Genomic DNA, 19,073 nt, shown 5'->3' on the forward strand with positions numbered 1-19,073 from the left:
ATGGCAGAGAAGACAGACAACATGAGTGGAGGAGACAGAGGCAGTTGTCCAGAGACATAAAGACCGAGCAGTTTGGTTGTAAATCAACAGACTGCCATTTGATTTGACGTCTCCCAAGTGTCACTGTAACATGATATTAGTCAGAAAATAGGTGGGAGAAACATACACACTATTACAGAGCAGTGTAGCTCTACAACTGCTGTACTTTTTTTTGTTTTTTTACAGGAGGAGGTGTATCTTATTTTGAAATGGCACCAGATTTTGAAACACATTTCTTAACTGTTTGACACTTCTGTGTTCTGATTTGACCTTCCTCTGCTTTGTTGATATTTGCTGCGTCACAGAAAGCACTCACCTTGCTGAAACTTGGCCTCGTGTCTAAGAACACACAGCTTGGTTTGGGTCTTTTGATCTTTGTTGGCAGTTTTTCCCATCTTTGCACTTTTGTATTTATCAGACTGGTTATCTAAACCTGAGTGCACTGAGTGCAGTTTACTGTTGTGAAGTTAGATAATTAATAACCTTCTAATCTTTTCTTTCAACCTGTTTTTTTTTTACCTTTACTGCAATTTCCAGTAAGTAAAAGTAAATAATTAACTATCTGCTCTCTTTCTTCCAGATGGCATCCATCAAGTTGTGGCCTTGTGCACACTGCATGTCACCATCATCACTGACGACATGTTGACCAACAGCATCACGGTGCGTCTGGAGAACATGTCCCAGGAGCGCTTCCTCTCGCCCTTGCTCGGCCTCTTCCTTGAGGGCGTGGCGGCGGTGCTCTCCACCAAACGGGAAGAAGTATTTGTGTTCAACATCCAGAACGACACTGATGTGCAGGGCTCCATCCTCAACGTAACCTTTTCGGCGCTGCAGCCTGGAGGCGCCCCGGGTAAAGGGACGTTTTTCCCTTCTGAGGAGCTGCAGGAGCAGATCTACCTCAACAGGACTCTGCTCAGGCTGATATCCTCTCAGGAGGTAACATACATAAAAGAACAAATTTACATAGACATTATCCAAAAACTTAACTAGTATTTTAAAGGGATAGTTTGAATTATTTGATGTTGGGTAGTATGAGGTACATATCGATAATCAGTGTATTACAGCAGATGCTGGTCGGCACAACCCCAGTTAGGAGAAGCAGAGATGAGCAGCAACAAAAGGTATTTTACTTACACTTAAAAGGGTCTACCTTAAAAAATAAAAATCTGTTTAAAAGTATGCTATATTTAGAATATTTTCACCACTTTATTTTGCCATTTGACAGACTTTTCTGATGGGAGACTGCTGTTATACAAGCCAAATATTGTTCTGTCCAAATCAACCAAACTTCATGGACAAAATCAGTAAATTTGCCTTGCAGAGCACGAGCGTCGCTGTTCTACTGCTGCTTCAAGCTGTTAGATTGTGTTATTGAGTGACTTTGGTGAATCTAAACTAACTTTTTAAAACACCAAAGTCACACAGCAACACAAACAAACAAACAAGTCGAGACAGTGGTTGACCAGCAACTCTTGTATTGTGCAAAGTAAACTTAGTAATTTTTCCTATGGAGTTTGGTTGGGTCAGAGGGCGCAGTAATTGGCTGGTATAATGGCAGTCTCCTGTCAGAAAAAGCTCATTCACGTCAAAGTAAAGCCATGAAAATATCCTAAAAATAGCATACACTTCTTAGTTGGACCTTTTTTGAGTGGCTCAAGTACCTTTTGTTGCTAACTCCTCCACAGCAGTTCATTACTTAGCTTCCATGCTGGTACTCCTCTCTGCGTCTCCTAACTGGGAACGTGCTGCCCAGCATCCTCTGTTGGTAATATTTGGACTGTTTGTTTCTTCTTCTCTCCAGGTGTTGCCGTTTGATGACAACATCTGCCTGCGGGAGCCCTGTGAGAACTACATGAAGTGTGTTTCGGTGCTGAAGTTCGATAGCTCCCCTCCCTTCATCGCCTCCGACACGGTTCTGTTTCGGCCCATCCACCCCATCAACGGGCTGCGCTGCCGTTGTCCGCTCGGTTTCACCGGGGACTACTGCGAGACCGAGATCGACCTCTGCTACTCAGGACCCTGCAAGAACAATGGGAGATGCCGCAGCCGAGAAGGAGGGTACACCTGCGAGTGCCTGGAAGACTTCACAGGTGAGTTGTCTACAAGAAAACATTTTTAAATTCCATAAATCATCGCATTTCAACTTTCTGAACAAATTTTAAGGCTTATATTTCTTTAATAAGTAAAATAAATGAACTTAGTATTCAATGTTTTTTTAACCTAAACTATATACAAATTATATGTGGTAATAGTCTGTGTTAAAAGCAGACAAAGTTTATTGTAAATAAGTGCAAGGCCTCTTATTCTGTCTGACAAAGGCTTTAATGACTTGTACAAAACTGCCAAACCGCACTGACAGGTTGTAAAAGCTCTCACCACCTATTGTTGTAGCTTGAGGTCGACCCCAGGTTAGGTAGGGAATACTTGCTTTGTAATACAGTACTGTAGGTATAGCCACTTGCACACACACACACACACACACGTACACACATACAGTAGATTTATTGCTGTATAGAGATGTATGGAATGCTGCCGACACTGGTTAAGCCAGATCCGTCTCAGATATCACTTAACCTGATCCCCAAAACTACATGGGCTTTACTTACATTTTTGCTGTAAAACGTGATATTCATATTGTGGAATGAGTGTTTACCATTCACTGTTTTGGTTCACTCTCACTGCTATAACAAGAATTGTTTCCAGATGCTGTTTTGGGTGACACAGCTGTGAAACGGACTGCATGCTAGCTGCTCAGCACCAAACCACAGACAAAGTTAGCGATTAGCTTGTGAACCCATAATGCAGAATTTAGAGCCACATATTTCCATGAAGAGTTGGTGCAGACCAAAACCGAAGTAAAGGGAGAGGCAGAACTGCTTCTCCACATGTTTTGATGTATTTGATAAGTTTGTTTCTGTTTTGTTTGTATCTCATGGTCTTCTGATATATACACAAGGACGCATATATAAGCCTGATTCCAAACAAAACAGAATGTGACCACTTTCTAATCCTTTTTGAAATACAGAATAGGGTACAAGGCAAATATTTTATATTTTACCACATCAACTTAATTGATTTTTGCAGTCATGCTTATGTTATAAACCATTGTTGGTAAACACAGTTTGTTCTTTTTCTTTCTTCTGTGATCTTGCCTGAACCCAAGTGTTCACGATGTCTTAATCATAATTCTAATTAGCAGCCTCACAGTCAAGCTAACGATAGCGCTTCATCAGCGGTAACAATCTGAGGAATAACTGGAGGCTTTCTCACTGTTCTCCTTTTGGCATCCTTTCTGTCCAGGAAAGATGAGGAACCAGAGGTCGGAATGGATTTGTATCTTACAACCTGCTAAGCAGCAGCTTTTCTGCATTTTCCTATCTCTACCGTCATATGAAACTATGACTTTGCCCTGATGAGGGGGCGTGGCCTTGCCGACTCAGGCTGGATGATGTATTGCTGCTCTCACACATTGCAGATGTTTTATAAGGAATGAAATACACTCACGGCCTCGAGGATGCACGCAACGTGTTTTGGCAAAAAACTCTGAATGTAAACATAATTGTATTTGTTTACATAAAAATTCTGCAGGGTACCTTTAACCTCAAACCTGGCTTTTCCACTGATGTAGAGAAAACGACAAAGAATCCAAAACTCTGGCTGGAAGCTGGCAGCTACAGTCCCTCTGCAGAGCACTCACAGGGTAGATGAGCTATGGGAAGTCTCGGAAGCTTTCATCATTCCCATTGAAATCACTTTCCGAAATATTTCCCAGTGTCAGTGATCTTCCTCCCATACTTCCCCCTCGTACATCTGATACCTGACTGACTGTCTCTCCCTAATAGAGCCTAGTGGGCCTCTGACAGCCATCATCCCTCCTCTGCCTCCGTCACTCCACCTCTCCTCCCCTTCTCTTCCTCTATCTTATCTGATGTAATTACCTGATTATACCTGCCTTTGTCACTCACCGGCCCTGTCTCGCCTTCTTCTCTTGCTCTCCTTGTCCATCTTCTCCACTCACCCATCATATTTCCCTTACCTACATCTCTGTGTCCCCCCTTTGAAGGTCACAGTTCAACTCAAGATAGTCAGGGCCCATCAGGGGCCATTACGGGGCTGATGACAAGGGGCCCGCTCTGTCCTCCTTGGGTTTCCTACATTACAGGGAAACAGATCCTTATAATTCGCCCTCGGAAAAAGGGATTATGCTGAGGAGAGAAGGGCCATTAGCTGGTTCCAGGCGGTGGTGTTGGGGGTCTGTATGTGTCCTGGGTGGACAGATCTTGTCTGGGCAGCAAGTCGACACACAACACCGCATGGGACACAGACGCAGCTATTGCAAATAATATTACAGTCAGAACGGGGTCTGCTGGTGTATTAGTGGAGGAATTTACATGAGCCGAGCCAGGAAACTCAGCCCAACTCGCTGATTTTGGACAAAGCTGGAGACACATGGTCATTTAGGAGGAATTTCCTGTGGCGAGACCCACCGCAGCAAGAAATTGAACGAGATAATATAATATAAGAGATTAGATATCAGCACGCAGCCTTCAAGTTATGCAGCTGGCACACAAGAGCTCGCAGAGACGATCTAGAATCTCCCTTTTAGCCTGGTTAATTTGGTTTGACCAACCCCCAAAAAGAAGCCAGGCAAGAACATCCAGGCTGATTAACAGCCACGACGGTGGGTCCAGGTGCCATGCGCAGATGACACAACGTTCCCTTCCAACTTCTGCACATCTCCATTCCAATATCAGTTCAAATACATTCGATCTGCCTAACGTTTGTGCAGAAGAACCTCTAGAAAGAACAGTTCTCTTCCTACAATTTGTTCATGGACTTGGTACTACCTGTACTCACTTGATGTGTCATATACCCATGACAAAAACCACTACAAGTTTATCACCAAAGAAATGGAGTGTATTACTCAAGAGAACTCATGCATGAATAGAAGAAGACTAGATTTTAATTGAGCCTCCACAGTAAGCCAAGATAATCATGCAGAATATTTCTTTAAAATAGCAATGCCTTCTCCCATCATGAGGACAACGTGATCAATCTGGTCAGACCAAGACAGTAAATTGTCTAATATACCAGCAAGTATCTTTTAGTGATCTGTTCAACCAGTATTCAGTCTTCAGCTGAGAGCAGTAGCGTTAGCCAGAACATTCCTACTGCCAAATTACATCACTTCTGTTACCAACCAAAACAGATTGTGTGTATCCTTGAGGACACTCATAAAACACTTGGAAAGCTGATATTTTAAATTGTGCATTGTTTACATCCATGTTTTCTTGCTAGAATGTTTTTTTTCAGTTTTGTATCCTGTCACACATGCATGATGCAAAATGCAAAAAAAAAAACCCATAGGGTACATTTAAAGTCAAATATTGTTATTGATCCCTTAGATAAAAGGGATTATTTCTAACCAAAGTAAATTTGTACCATCTGTCAACAAGATTAAGCGGTTGAGGGAAAGCAGGTACGCAAAAGGCAATTCAAACATGGATTTCAAAATAATTGTAGGAATGTAGTGTGTCCATTTAAGGGTGAATGCTTTCTGTAACTTCATAAAACTCAAGTTAAAGTGACACTAAGAAGGATTTATCCGGTCATATTATCTCTTCTTTATATGGTTTAAAAGTATCAGCCTGAGTTCAACCATGGATTTAACTGAATGGAGGAATGTCTCATCCCTGTCTTCAGTTTCTCCACTCCACTCTCTTTCGTTCTTTCTTTCTGTCTTTCTTTCTTTCCACCAACTCTCCATTAAGTTTGTCCCATGTCACTCCTTTTTTAATGCTCTTTACTTCTTTTCTTCTCTTTTCCTCTCTCCTCTCACCAAATATGGACGAATTGTTGGCTAAGACTCGTGGCTAAGACCTGCTTTTTCCAGGAAAGGCCTAGAAACAGGGCTTTGTCGATATTGCTGTTGTTTAGATGGAGATGTGTTTTCTTAAACTGGTGTTTTTATAAGGGGCTTTAACAACACATTGTTAACACTGGTAGATGTGCTTGACTTATGATCAAAGGTATCTTGTTAAAACAACTGGATTCCAAGCAGATGATACATCCAAGAAGGCTGTATTTCAGTCAACTGTGGACAACATGCTTCACAGAAAAGATAAAATGCTGATAAATTAATAAGCTGATGTGATGACAGGTCATTTATCATTCACATTGCATTGCAACTGCAATACACATCACATATCTACAGAAAACACGTTGACTTATATTATGCAGTACAGACAGATAAAAACGTTCAAACCATAAAAAGGTGTCAACCCCAAAGAAAAATGAAAATAAAGAATGAACTAAAGAAACAGAAGTTGTGTTAAATTCTTGTCTTTTTTCCCATAGGCGAACACTGTGAGCTGAATGCATCATCAGGCCGGTGTATACCCGGTGTGTGTAAGAACGGCGGCAAGTGCGTGAACCGGCTTGCGGGTGGTTTCATGTGCCAGTGTCCACCAGGGGAGTATGAGAAGCCCTACTGTGAGATGACCACCCGCAGCTTCCCCGGACAGTCCTTCATCACCTTCAGAGGACTGAGGCAAAGGTTCCACTTCACCGTCTCCTTCACGTGAGTACTGTCCTGCCTTCCTGCTATGCTTTTTCCTTCTTTCCCTGTTTTTTCTTCACAAATTAACACAAAGTGCCATCAATGCTTAATAAACATGAGTGGATGAAATTAAGTTCCAGATAAATGACCAGGAGTCTTATGTCGCTAATGTTAGCAAAAACTAGGTCGCTACTGATTGATGTATATTAGCAATCTAGGTAGCCAGCATTTTTCTGACATTAACTAATTTTAAGAGGTAAATATTAGATTTATATTTTAATCATAATCTTTTCAACATAGATGAGCCTAGCGTTTAGCATATTGAAGGACAACAAACAGAGGCAGAGGGGCGGGACTTAGGAAGGGTTGATTCCAGTCAGAAAAAGACAAAAGCCTCTCATTTTTTATAGTTAATTCCACCTGGGATTGCTGCACCACCTTTTCACTGCACAGCAACAACCATACATGTCTGTGATATTTGTAGCGGTGTGCGCTGTAAACGGTAATTTTTGGGAGTGCGAGGACCTGCACAAATAAACACAGTGGAGTTCAGTGAACTAAAGTGTGTCAACTGGGGCGTGCCGAGACTTGTTCACACTTTTCCATTGTGTCTCCGTTCCCTCCTTCCAATACACATGCACACACACATATAGAAGTAAAGAAAAGACATACACAGTCCACCTGAATGTGCAACTTTATGAGGTGTGCTTGTGAATCAAGATGGAAGAAAAACAGGCCCAGTTCAGCAGGTTTGCAGCACACAGTATATATTATGTAGACAAAAACTTTTAGTGCACGTTTCGTTATCAGTGATAGGTGAGATGAGTTTGATACTGTGAGTTGGTAGACATCATGACGGTGAGAAAGGTTCGCAGAGCGGTGAAAACAGGAAAGGCTGTGTGATGAGTTTCCCTTATCAGTGTTTGGCTACAGCCATCCCGACTTCCTGCCCCGCTGGCCTCACTGGCATCTGCCGGCTGACTCCTCTGCCCTCACCTTACACTCCTAACACACACACACACATACAAACAGCCACACATGTGAACTTTTAGGGCACGTTCTCGAGCAGGTACTGGCTCATTTACAGAGTCTTTCTCCTCTCACACGTGGATACACGCTCATACATCATCTGAGGCAGGGGCTTCCTCTCCGCGGCCCACCGGCTTTACACATCCTGCCTTTCCTTTCCAAGTGACTTTTCCTCAAGAGCCTCCTCGGTTCCTTTCATCATAAAGCTATCTGCGAGGCCTTCAACTATTCAGTCCAGGTCTGTTTGAGTTGGATAGGTGCTGAGAATGTGACAGGAAACATGAGCCTGAGCAGATAAAATCGTAATCCACTCAACCCATTCTGAGTGACAAATCTGAATATCATCATTTTATTATAAGTCTTACTTTGACATACAGAAACTGTAAAAAAAAAATCTATTTATAGTAGATTGAAAGAAAGATTGATCCTAATATAGTTTCTGAAAAACACAAGAAACTCAATCCTAATATTGCAGACAGTATTGCATTTTGAAGTATAAACATATACAAGACTTTTGGAAAGGAATAATCAACGTAATTTCCAGAGAAAAAAAGAAAGAAAGAAAAAAATCCCTCAAAAAGCCCAGAGATTTGTATTCTTGGTCTTATTCCAGAAGCATTTGCCCTGACAACTCATGAAGGCTGTCTACCCTTTGTCTAATAGTGAACCGTCTTATTGTTAGACGCTGGGAAAGTGTTTATTGTCCGTAAACCTTTGGATTAATTAGCTCTCCTCTTGCGTAAACTCTTGCAAAGCTTATGTACACAATGAAACAAAGAAGCTATATCTTTCATAAAGTATGGGATTCATTTGTTACATTTTTGGAAATAAGACCTGATAATCTAACTTCTTAAATTTGATAATTGCCGAATGAGATGGTACCCTTTTTTTCTTTGTTTGAAAATTCTCATTTATTTATGTTATTTTTTTTATTATTTTCAGTAGCTATGCAGGCATATATATATATTTTCAGACATATATATAAATTTATTTTCATTATTAATATTATAATTTTGAACTATCATTAACTATCATTACTCTTTGATTACTTGTATAGAACAGGTTCCAAAGGAGACCTAAACGTTGTAACAAACTCATCACTCACAGTGATGTAACATGTTTAAAAGTAATACAAAAAATATACTAAAAAAAGTCTCACTTTGTACTTTTGAACTGGATAAATGAATCTTTAATACAGCAAAAAGCAAAGCTATTTTGTTGCTACCACATACAGTATCTGTGTTTTGCATTGATTTCACTCCTGTTTGCTATACTGTCCTTTCATATATCAAAATCTGAAAGACGTCTTAATTTCCCATCTGTCTTTGCAGGTTTGCTACCAGAGAGAGAAACGCTCTTCTCCTCTACAACGGCAGATTCAATGAAAAACACGACTTCATCGCCGTGGAGATCATTGACGAGCAGATTCAGCTCACCTTCTCTGGAGGTTAGGCCCTCGCTATGTTAGTGTGTATGTGTGTGTGTGTGTGTGTGTGCCAGGGTTTGTGTGATTGTCGTTGATATCAGCTACATTATAACTAGATTACCACAGGTCTAAGTGCATTTTATCAACAGAGACTTTCACAAAGAGCCGGCTAAATAATTCTTATCAACACACACTTTCTTTTGACAAGGGTGTGTGTTTTTGTGTATGTGTGTGTTAACGCATGCGTGTATCCGAATGCAGAGTTTGAACATGTTCATTTGTGAGTGTGTGTGTGTGTGTGTGTGTGTGTGTGTGTGTGTGTGTGTGTGTTTCTGTGCATGTAGGTAAGAGAGATGGGTGTGTTTCACTGTTTTGAAAGCAGCTGCCAGACTGATTAATGATGGCACAGACACTTCACTGGCCAAAACACACACAAACACAGACACACACACACACATATGCATGCACACACAAACATACTAAATAACTTGATCACTCAAAACTTTACTTTTTTTTTTTACAAATAATACATGTTTTAAAGCATGCAGTAGCACCTAAATGTACTTTTACACACAGTAACTCATGCACATACATTTCATATATAATCAAACCTGCATACCCAGTCATTGTGAAAACTGGTAACTGCTGGATTGCAGATCAAACACATATTCTTTGGAGTGGTGGCTGTTATTTTCAGAGCCGCTCTACTTTCCCATGGTACCATACAGAGAGGAATCCAGTTCAATATGATTATGTTGGGTGAAGCCCGTTTGGGAGCCGGGCCAAGTCCTCGTGCCCCACTTCAAATCTTTAAATATGACTAAAGGTTGAAAGCATGACTCATCTAATTAAATATGACTCATGGGTAATGAGAAGGGTGGGAAAAACTCTTTGATTTGTTTGCAGTGTTTCTGTATTTATCTAATACGGTAAATACATGAACGAAGTAGGACATACAATCACTTCCTGATACATTCTTCACCTTCTTCGTTTCTCACATGCACAGCCAGAAAACTGACACATCACTTATTAACTCCCTCTCTCTCACACACTCACACAAAGACACACACACACACATTACTTGTCAGCATTGCTATATTGTTTACTGATTTCCAGAGCGGTGGATTCCTGCCCACGCTGCTCCTGCCCTTGACAAACAGAATAAACCCCCAGTAAATCTGCTGCCATTGTGCTCTACAATCTTCTCACTCAGAGCCATTGATACCACAGACTAATACTGGCTTTCCCAACACTTGATTTATGATCTGTGTGTGTGTGTGTGTGTGTGTGTGTGTGTGTGTGTGTGTGTGTGTGTGTGTGTGTGTGTGTGTGTGTGTGTCAAGTAAGGCCACAGAGTTTGCCTTTAATGCCAACTTATCTATAACCTGCGGAATATGTTGAGTGAAGTAGAAATTAAAGAGAGTCATTAAAGAGAGACTATTTAACTTTTAAAAGAAGATAAAACTTTTAAAGGAACTAAAAGATTCCTTAAGCCTTTTGTTTTGTGTTTTTCCAACGTGGTCTAAAGAACCACAAAGGTTAGGCAAGTTGGTCCACTGATGAAAAAGCAATGGCTGTTTCTACACTTTGTTTTCGGGAGCAACTACACAATGACATCACAAAATGATGAACAAGCATCATAATTGCGTGACAGATGCCAATTCCTGTTGGATGTCACCTGTCAATAAGATTGCTGAGATTTTTTAAAATGATTGCAGAAATAAAATGCTTCAAGTAATCAGCCAATCACAAATTTTCAGCATCCTCAAGGTTCCTGTGCTTTTGGAAAATACTATCACCTTAAGCAGGGACATTTTGGGGGATAAAACTTAAATAAATAAAAATAAAGATAAAGATAAAAACTCCCCAGAACTTGAATCAGACCGTGATCCCTGTGGTGGCAATCTAAAGGTTCCTAGTCCCTGGGGGAAGTTTCTGCAGCAGAAACGCAGCTTGTTCAGTGATGTTCTAGTTCAAGATAAAACAAAACATTTCTGTGAATGTCATTTTTTGAGCCAGGACAAAGGCCAAAATGAGGCCTGCCACATACGAGGTAAAGCTTGTTTTTAGCCTAGCAGTTGGTTAATGAATTAAATGCTGAAAAAGTTACATAATAATGTCACAATGTGAAACAGAAACTGTGCAGTAGACCTTAACATCATCTGTGCCTAACCTTTTAAATCACATTGTATTTACATTTGCTGTTTTCCTTTCTCTTTCCCTCATCTTTTCTCTCACCCCCATTCACCTTCAACAATTTCTTAATTTCTCATGCTATCTTTTTCCCCTTGTCCTCCACTCAATTCCTCTCTTCTACCATCCATTCTTCCTCTCTTCATTCCCATCCCTGTTCTTACTTACTTAATGTCCGACCTCCCACCCACCACTCTCTTCCTTTTTCATCCCTTCTTCCCTCATCTCTCAGGCGAGACAAAGACCACAGTGTCTCCCTACATCCCAGGCGGGGTCAGTGACGGCCAGTGGCACTCTGTCCAGCTCCATTACTACAACAAGGTAAGGAACTTAAGCACACAACCGACCGCTGTGCCTCCTTGTCCGGTAGATCTTTAAAATGTCCTTATCAGCTCTTGTAAACATGAGACACCGACCCTTCAGATTTGGCCTGACAGAGTTTGTAAAACAGACAAATCAAGTTGATTATTTCATTTTTGACATAAAGTGCACTGCTTATCAAGATCAGAAAGGGAGTTGATTCGTTCAGGAGTTGTATCACATAGATTTCTTTGAGACTACTGAGGCAGATGACCTTGACTGTTAGTTCAGGAGATTATCTTAACAGTGCGAGTTTGTTTAGTGACGTTAACTCTGCCTTTATCCTTTCACACTGAATTATGGTACAGCTTTCTTGCAGAAAGCATAGGGGCCCAGCTTCAGCTTCAAGGGTCAACAGGTCACCAACTATATTTTACCACTAAACACCTAATTAATCGTGGACTGTCTTTATATATAGTCTATGGATAATGATACAATGTCAATTCAATCTTCATCACTGACAAAAGGACCTCTTTTCTTGGCTTGTTTCACTCAGCCTCCACAGCCATTTATCAAAATGTTCCCACGATAGTCTTCTTGCTCAGTCCAGTCTCAGAAAAGAGACAGTGATTATTACACAGGCTAGCTCATGTATCCACTTCAGATGTAATATTATATTAGAAGGGCTTAAACTGCAGTCAGTTGTTGGTTTTCATTTACAACAAACTTCCAGAGCCTGCGGGCATTGTTCTTATAACATTGAACCAGACAGGAAACAAGATAACACGGGCCTTCTGAACACGTAGATCCCATAGTTTGTGTCTGGTTATTTACTGTATAATTCATCTGAACAATCACAGGTTTGGCAACAGCATGTGGGATTTTCCTTTAATGGTAACTTACAAATGAATCTTGTCAGTGGTCGACCACAATAGAAATGGCAATGCTATGTATGAAAACTGAGCGAGTTTGGCAGAATAGCAAGTACGGAAGTATGTGTCTTAGCTGGATAAAGATCAATTTCACCCATTTAAAGTTGAAGCAGTGGTTAATTTGCTATGTTACCTTACTGATGTCATCAATTCACCCTTTGTATGTCCCAGAAACTTTTTGCTCTGTGCTCCAATAACAGTTGATCATCTACAACCTCGGTCAGCTTCCCCCTTTCCTGTTTCCTGTTATGCTAAAGCTTGTCTGTGTTGAAAAGAAAACTGAATAGCTAGCTACAGCAACTGATGTAGCCAGTGTTTTGCTAACATTAGTTCTCAGATTTAACTAGCTAGCTAAAAATTGTTGTAGGTTAGCTAGCTAATTAGGAACCAATGGTATCAGTACGCTGACTTTTTTTCCCCAGGTTTTTGGAATCTTTCCTGCAGCACTCTATTGGAGCACACAGCAAAAATGGACAGACCCACCATATGCTAGCCTTAATTCATTTTCATAAAATTTCAAAGCTAACTGGTATGCATGTGCTTTGTTATATTCTGACAAAAGACACTGACTCCTCTTTTTATTCACTTTTTTGCCTCCCTCCTTCTCTTTCTCTTCCTTCATGTATCCAACACTGAGAGCTGTAGCATCACTCACTTGACCCATGACCTCCAGCATCGTATTTCAGTAACACTTGTGTTTTGCAGCTTGTTAAAGAGAGTAACATGCTTCTTGGCCTGGCGCTAGGCTACAATGCTCACCATCTCACATTTCACAGGTTGCTCGCCTCTTTCTTGTGTCTATCAGCTACAGTATAGAGCCCATAGCATTACTCGGTAGCCTTGACAGGGAAGTATTCATCAAAGGTGATGAATCAGGCTACCATAATGTACCTTGCTAGCTGCAGGCACACATCTCTATCTATTGTATGAGGTGTTTTTAGGCTGTATGTCTGCCTGTTCAACAGCACAGCCTTTATGATGCTAGAGACAATAGCTCAAACCTTGTAGTGCTTTGTTAACATTGCTGCAAGGCTTCTTACTACTACAGGTATTATTTGCAGAGTACCGTCTGCTGGCACTGAAGGCTTCTTTGTTTCTGTTTGTCTTTTGGGTTGTCAGGTGTTTGTAGCGTTGTCTCCATGGAAACAATAGTTTAATTTCCAGGTCCGAACAGATTTCCTGCTTTGTTCCTGTCCTGTGCAGCTTACTTTTCTTTTTTATTTAGCTTTACTGATCCTCAATGCTTCCTCTTTGCTACTTTGACATGTAGCGTCATGCTCACAAATATACATGTATTACACCGGTATTATGAGTGTTATTACCGTGTAAAGCAGGGGACATAGGCGTTCCACCAACGTCAATCTTAATGCAAAACACTGATTTGCAAAGCAGGTGACACATTCCATTGAATTAGCCCAAGGCCGCCTGTAGCGTTGACACAGGGTCAACTTTTCTTCATGTGTTGAATGATCAGAAGTCAGATTGACTGGTGGTAATTTAATCCCACATCAGTTGCTGGAGGGATTAGGGGAAATGTATATGGCAGAAAGTAGTAATGTTCTCACAATAGATTAGACGTGTTGACATGTGAATGTATGGACGTGAATGGAGGCACATGTCTGCCGTGCACGAAACAGCGCTCAGTTTTAGATTCCTGCACACACATTCATCTGTAGGTAGCATTGCTTACATAGCCGGAGAGACTAGAGAGAACATCAGAGGCCGATTCTTAAACTGTGATGCAATCCAGATTCATGTCATGCAAATGTGTGCACACACACACACGCTTACACATAAATAATATTCCCTCTCTGTACATATGTTATCTTTCTGGGAGTTTTTTTTACTTCATAAATCTAGAGATTTTGGTCAAGATAGCTACTGGAGATAGAGATCAGTAGCCAGTAGCCAGTAGGGATTTATGAAACATTAAATTAAAAGGGGCGGCATCACACAAATTATGTAGAGATTAGACACTAATAGTTACAACCAGTAATAACTACTAGCTGTTTTTATTGACAAAATTAACGTTAGCTTGTGAATGTAAGTTATGACGCATTTAAAAGATTTTGCAACGTATTTCCCAATACCAGTAGCGTAAATGAAACCTAGCTGAGCTATAAATGAAGTAAAGTAAGTTGATGCATCTCTACAGGTCACACTGCACAAACTAGTTCCCACATAAAGATTTGTTGTTAAATATTTACTATATGTGCTGCATAGCTAGCTGAACTAGCTAACTGACTGACTAATGTTAGCTTGCTAAAATAGGATCAGTTTAGACTAGTCAAGATGATATGGTCAACAGATCTCACCACTTGATCAGAAGGCTGTTTGATAATTATGTAAACTAGTAAGAATTTAAATTAGATTTCACAAAAATAATACAGTATACCTCATGCCAATGCATGACGATAACATTAGCCTAAATCAAACTTGCACCACACAAACTAGTTCTTTCATAAAGGTTTGTTGTCACTAAGTATTTACATTCAGTAGATATTTACAAGGTGTACAGTGCTGCATAGCTAACTGAACTAGCTAACCACAGACTACATTAGCTTGCTAGTTTGGTCTGAAGGGTAAACAAAATGATATAGTCGACACATCTCATCAGACTGATGTGAACTAGTAAGATTCACAATTGCATTTCATAAAAATAACTTACAAAACATTATGCCTATTACGTTAGCCAAAATGACCACCTGTCAGTCATTTATGGTTATTTTTCATTGTAGCGCTGCAAATGTGCACAAACTGACCAATTAAGACATTCGATAAAGTTCTTACTATGGAAGACGTTTTGTACTGATCTGATCTGATTTAGTGAATCAGTAGTAGTAGTTGCTAAGAACTTAGGAAGGACTTAACACGGAAACCCAGTAATACTGTAGACTCACAAATAGCGGGGGCAACCCAGTCCAGGGCTGGTCTCCCGTCTGAGGCCCCACTTGTTTTTAACGGTCCTAACAGCACGCACACAATACACACATGCACAGACGGTGATTTATTGGGTCAGAAGATGAGGCGGTTGAAGTTGTGCAGGGTTGTGCGGGTGCCCCCTTTTAAAGCCGCTGCTGCTCTCTTTAGAGCAATCAGGGTGCTTCTACTTAAAAACAGAGGTCAAAGGTCAGGGGAGGGTTGGCATGACAACAGACATGGACTTGCCATTGTTGCAGTGATCTGGGTCGGTTGGAAAAGCTGTGTGTGTGCATGTGTTTGCATCTGTGGGGGGCAGATAAATAGAGAGCTTCCATGAGTGTGTGTGTGTGTGTGTGTGTGTCTGTGTGTGTGTTGAATGTGTGCACATGTCTGTACTGTTATTAGAGATGCTACACAATAGAAGTGGAAGGATAAAGACGTGTTTGAAATTCCATGGAGTCTCAAGGACAGTCAACTCTGTCAGCAAGGAAAAGCTAAACAGGAAACACACACACACACACACACACACACAGATAAAGTGTGTAGATGTGCAGCAGGAGGTTTTGTCTTGGGTTTTGATGTATGCTAACTACAGGAAATGATGTTTCTTGTTGCAGGAAATGATGTTATTTAGCTGGACACTGGGCAGGATGTCAGTTGTATCATGATGATGTCTGCCAGGACACCTGTATGGATTACATCAGGGTAATACAATAAATGCCGAATAGGCAAGGAAGGCTTGATTTATTTCATTTCCGTTGAATTTTACCATATCACAACTATAGTCTCACCATAATAGTTGAGTTAAAAAAATATTTATTTTATAATATAGATTTTTGCCATAAATAAAAATGTAGGTTTATTCTTGACCTTAAAAATGGTAGTTTAACAGAAAAATCTTAACTCAGCAGCCATGCACTAGCCCTTTGAGTAGCTTTAAAATGAACAAGAAACTCTCTTGCAGTTGTAAGCTCTGGAAAAAAGCTTAGATAAATCCACCTTCACGTCACATGCACACAGTGATTATATAGAGGCCATATCACCTTAAATTCTTCTTTATTCATCGTAATATGATGATCTCTTTAAGTACTAACCCATAATGCAAACCGTTTTTCACAGTCGCATCATTTTTAGTGCATTTTTTCTCATTGAGAGATCATTACTGAATGAGAAACTCATTTATAACTTTCATTTAATTTGGTTCAGAGTGGCTCCTTTATGGCTGCTTCCCGTATGATCCATTCCAATAATCCTGCTGTTTCAGATATTACTGGTTAGTATGAGTTCACATTGGAAACATTAAACCCGTAAACAAGAAGGAATTTGCAGGAATCTTTATTATATTTGCATTCATGTTTCACCCACTATCTTTAAACAACAATAAAGTATGAAAAAATCTTATGAGTGAAACACCAATTAACTGTAAACCACAGCCAGGAATAAACTATAATTAAGTTCCATGTGATCCATCCAAGTCATGCCAAGTTCAGTGAAGCCGAGTAGGCCTCTGTTTTTGTTGCATGTTTATAACACTGCTTTACGCTGCACGAAGGATCGATGTTAGACATGTTAATAGTGTTACACTTTCTAATATGGGCTACGATATTTACAGCTAGGGTGTGTAGACAACATTCCCAGACAGGCTTAGCTGGCTCTTATCACCAGCGAGTACCAGAAGTTCACTCTCTGCCTCTGCTGGTCCTCTCACTCTGGTGCAGTTTACATGGCAGCACTTTAATCATCCGTACGTAAGTGCAAATTACTTCACAGCATAGCTTGAGGTATTTTTTAAATATACCGTGTGCGTATTTTTGCATTCCACCTCTGCTGGCCTGAAACACTTGATGTAACTCAACCACTCAGCTGTATTTAAGCCAGCTGCTGGGTTAATTCATGTAAAGACAGGCCTTGCTGTGATATATTTCAACACTTTGGCATCAGTGAAAGTTTTAAAACTTTGACACCAAGATGCCACTGGGGCACTACTGCCTTAAACACCCCTTCTGCCTTAGCCTCATACAGGGCCATACCCATCCCCTGTTTTTGTTTTCAAGGATATATTAACAATGGATTGCACGACAAGGTGACTGACCTACATTGAACTGTCACCCAATTCTGCAGCTCTGCAGCTCTACAGAGCATTTTAGCAGCCTCCATCTAATTGTGTTCGTTTTACAGGACGCAACTTTAGTGTTTTAGTTCACTCTCACCATTCTCATCTGTATCATTTCCAGCTGCGGCAACATTGGTGTAGTGCTGCCGGAGCGCACTGGATGCTCTGACATGTTTTTTTCTCCAATTGAGGCAATAGAATATTCACAGTTTGCATAATATGTTTTTTAAGCACAAAATCCATTGGATTATTTGGTCAGTTATAGTTGACTAATGTATGTACAGTGGTTATAACCTGATGTGAGCCACAATTAAAGCATGTGTGAGGATGTAGGTGCGCTCCAGTACTTAAATTGCACTGCCCTCTGTGGCAAGCAGCTGTTTTCAGTCAAAAAGCTTTGATAAATCCACTGTTCAATACCTGCATAGCACCAAATGGCATGCAAAGTGACCGCAGTGCAGCATTTAGCTGTGAAAGAGCGAGTTATTTCCCTCAGGAGTAGGTGGAGACCAAAAACAGAGCTAAAAGAGAGTGCATTGCAAAGTTTAGATGCTATTATTTTTGCCTGAATACAAATAAGTTACACATTTTCCTCACTGGTATTCATGAGGGGAATTGCTTTGAACAGTTATCTGAGTCTGTGCTATAAAATAAATAGCTGCTTCCCCTCTCTTTGTATTTTCTGCCAGTCTCTTTGTTGATGTTTCAGGGTTTCCAGGATAAGCCGATATGCAGTCAAACACACGCACAGAGACACTGCTAAACATGCAGACAGAGGATAATTGCTTTTAGAATAAATACAGTGCTTGTAAGTGGTTTCGGAGTTCATCATCCATCTTCTTGTGTTGTAGTTTTATTGCTAATAGTTGAGGCCACGTGTGGTTTTTCAGGGTGGTTGTAATGACTCAGAGGGACACACGCATGCCTTATTAGGTGTGTGAGCGTGTCCTGGCGACAGACAGACACACTCACACCCCATCAGTATAAATATGAACAATGTCCCTGATTCTGCACAGACAGACAGGTCTATGTTTTCTCTGCTAAGTGCTTTTTAGGAAGGTAAAGTAGTTATTTTTTGAGGTGAAGCCCCAGACCTTGCATTCCCCGGCAGGGTGTGTTTTTGAAGGAAGAGGCCATGTTATTCTTTGTTCTTCTTGACGCAGGTTTCCCCAGACCTCAAACAGTTAAGGTTATCATCACACACAATGCATTTAAACACCAGGCGCTGCTCTTGTTCTAATTATAATGCATCTGTGGCTGTTTAAACAAAGCAGGTACACTTTATATTAGAGTCGACATGTTGTTTAGTGCTTTTAATCACTCACCATTGCTCTCATACTCGGTTATCTAATACTGCAGCGTGTAAACATGCTTCCAAACACATGTTTTGTGTCACTGTTGACACGTGGAAGCTGGCTCTGCCGGCTCTCACATGATTGTGCCAGAAAGAATCCTCGCTGTGTTTTTCCTGCTGTAAATTTCACCTGCTCTTCACGTAGCTGAGTATTTCACAGTGTGATATAAATCTGCCAGAGGCATCTTTGACCGACGGCGGCGGTG

At 40.6% G+C, this 19,073-nt stretch overlaps 1 protein-coding gene across 4 annotated transcripts in view; it reads left to right on the top strand.

Annotated features, from left to right (window-relative positions):
• Positions 1-19,073, top strand: part of celsr1a (cadherin EGF LAG seven-pass G-type receptor 1a) — a 107,269-nt gene that overhangs the window by 43,351 nt on the left and 44,845 nt on the right. For all 4 annotated transcript variants that reach the window (XM_084710489.1, XM_084710487.1, XM_084710488.1 and 1 more), the window contains exons 2-6: positions 620-975; positions 1,841-2,129; positions 6,397-6,619; positions 8,959-9,074; positions 11,479-11,567. In XM_084710489.1, coding sequence (XP_084566615.1) covers positions 620-975; positions 1,841-2,129; positions 6,397-6,619; positions 8,959-9,074; positions 11,479-11,567 — 1,073 coding nt within the window. The remainder of the gene's footprint in view (positions 1-619; positions 976-1,840; positions 2,130-6,396; positions 6,620-8,958; positions 9,075-11,478; positions 11,568-19,073) is intronic.

Source organism: Lutjanus erythropterus, chromosome 22 (assembly GCF_056507025.1).
Source record: "Lutjanus erythropterus isolate fLutEry1 chromosome 22, fLutEry1.hap2, whole genome shotgun sequence".
In the NCBI taxonomy this organism is placed as follows: domain Eukaryota; kingdom Metazoa; phylum Chordata; class Actinopteri; order Lutjaniformes; family Lutjanidae; genus Lutjanus; species Lutjanus erythropterus.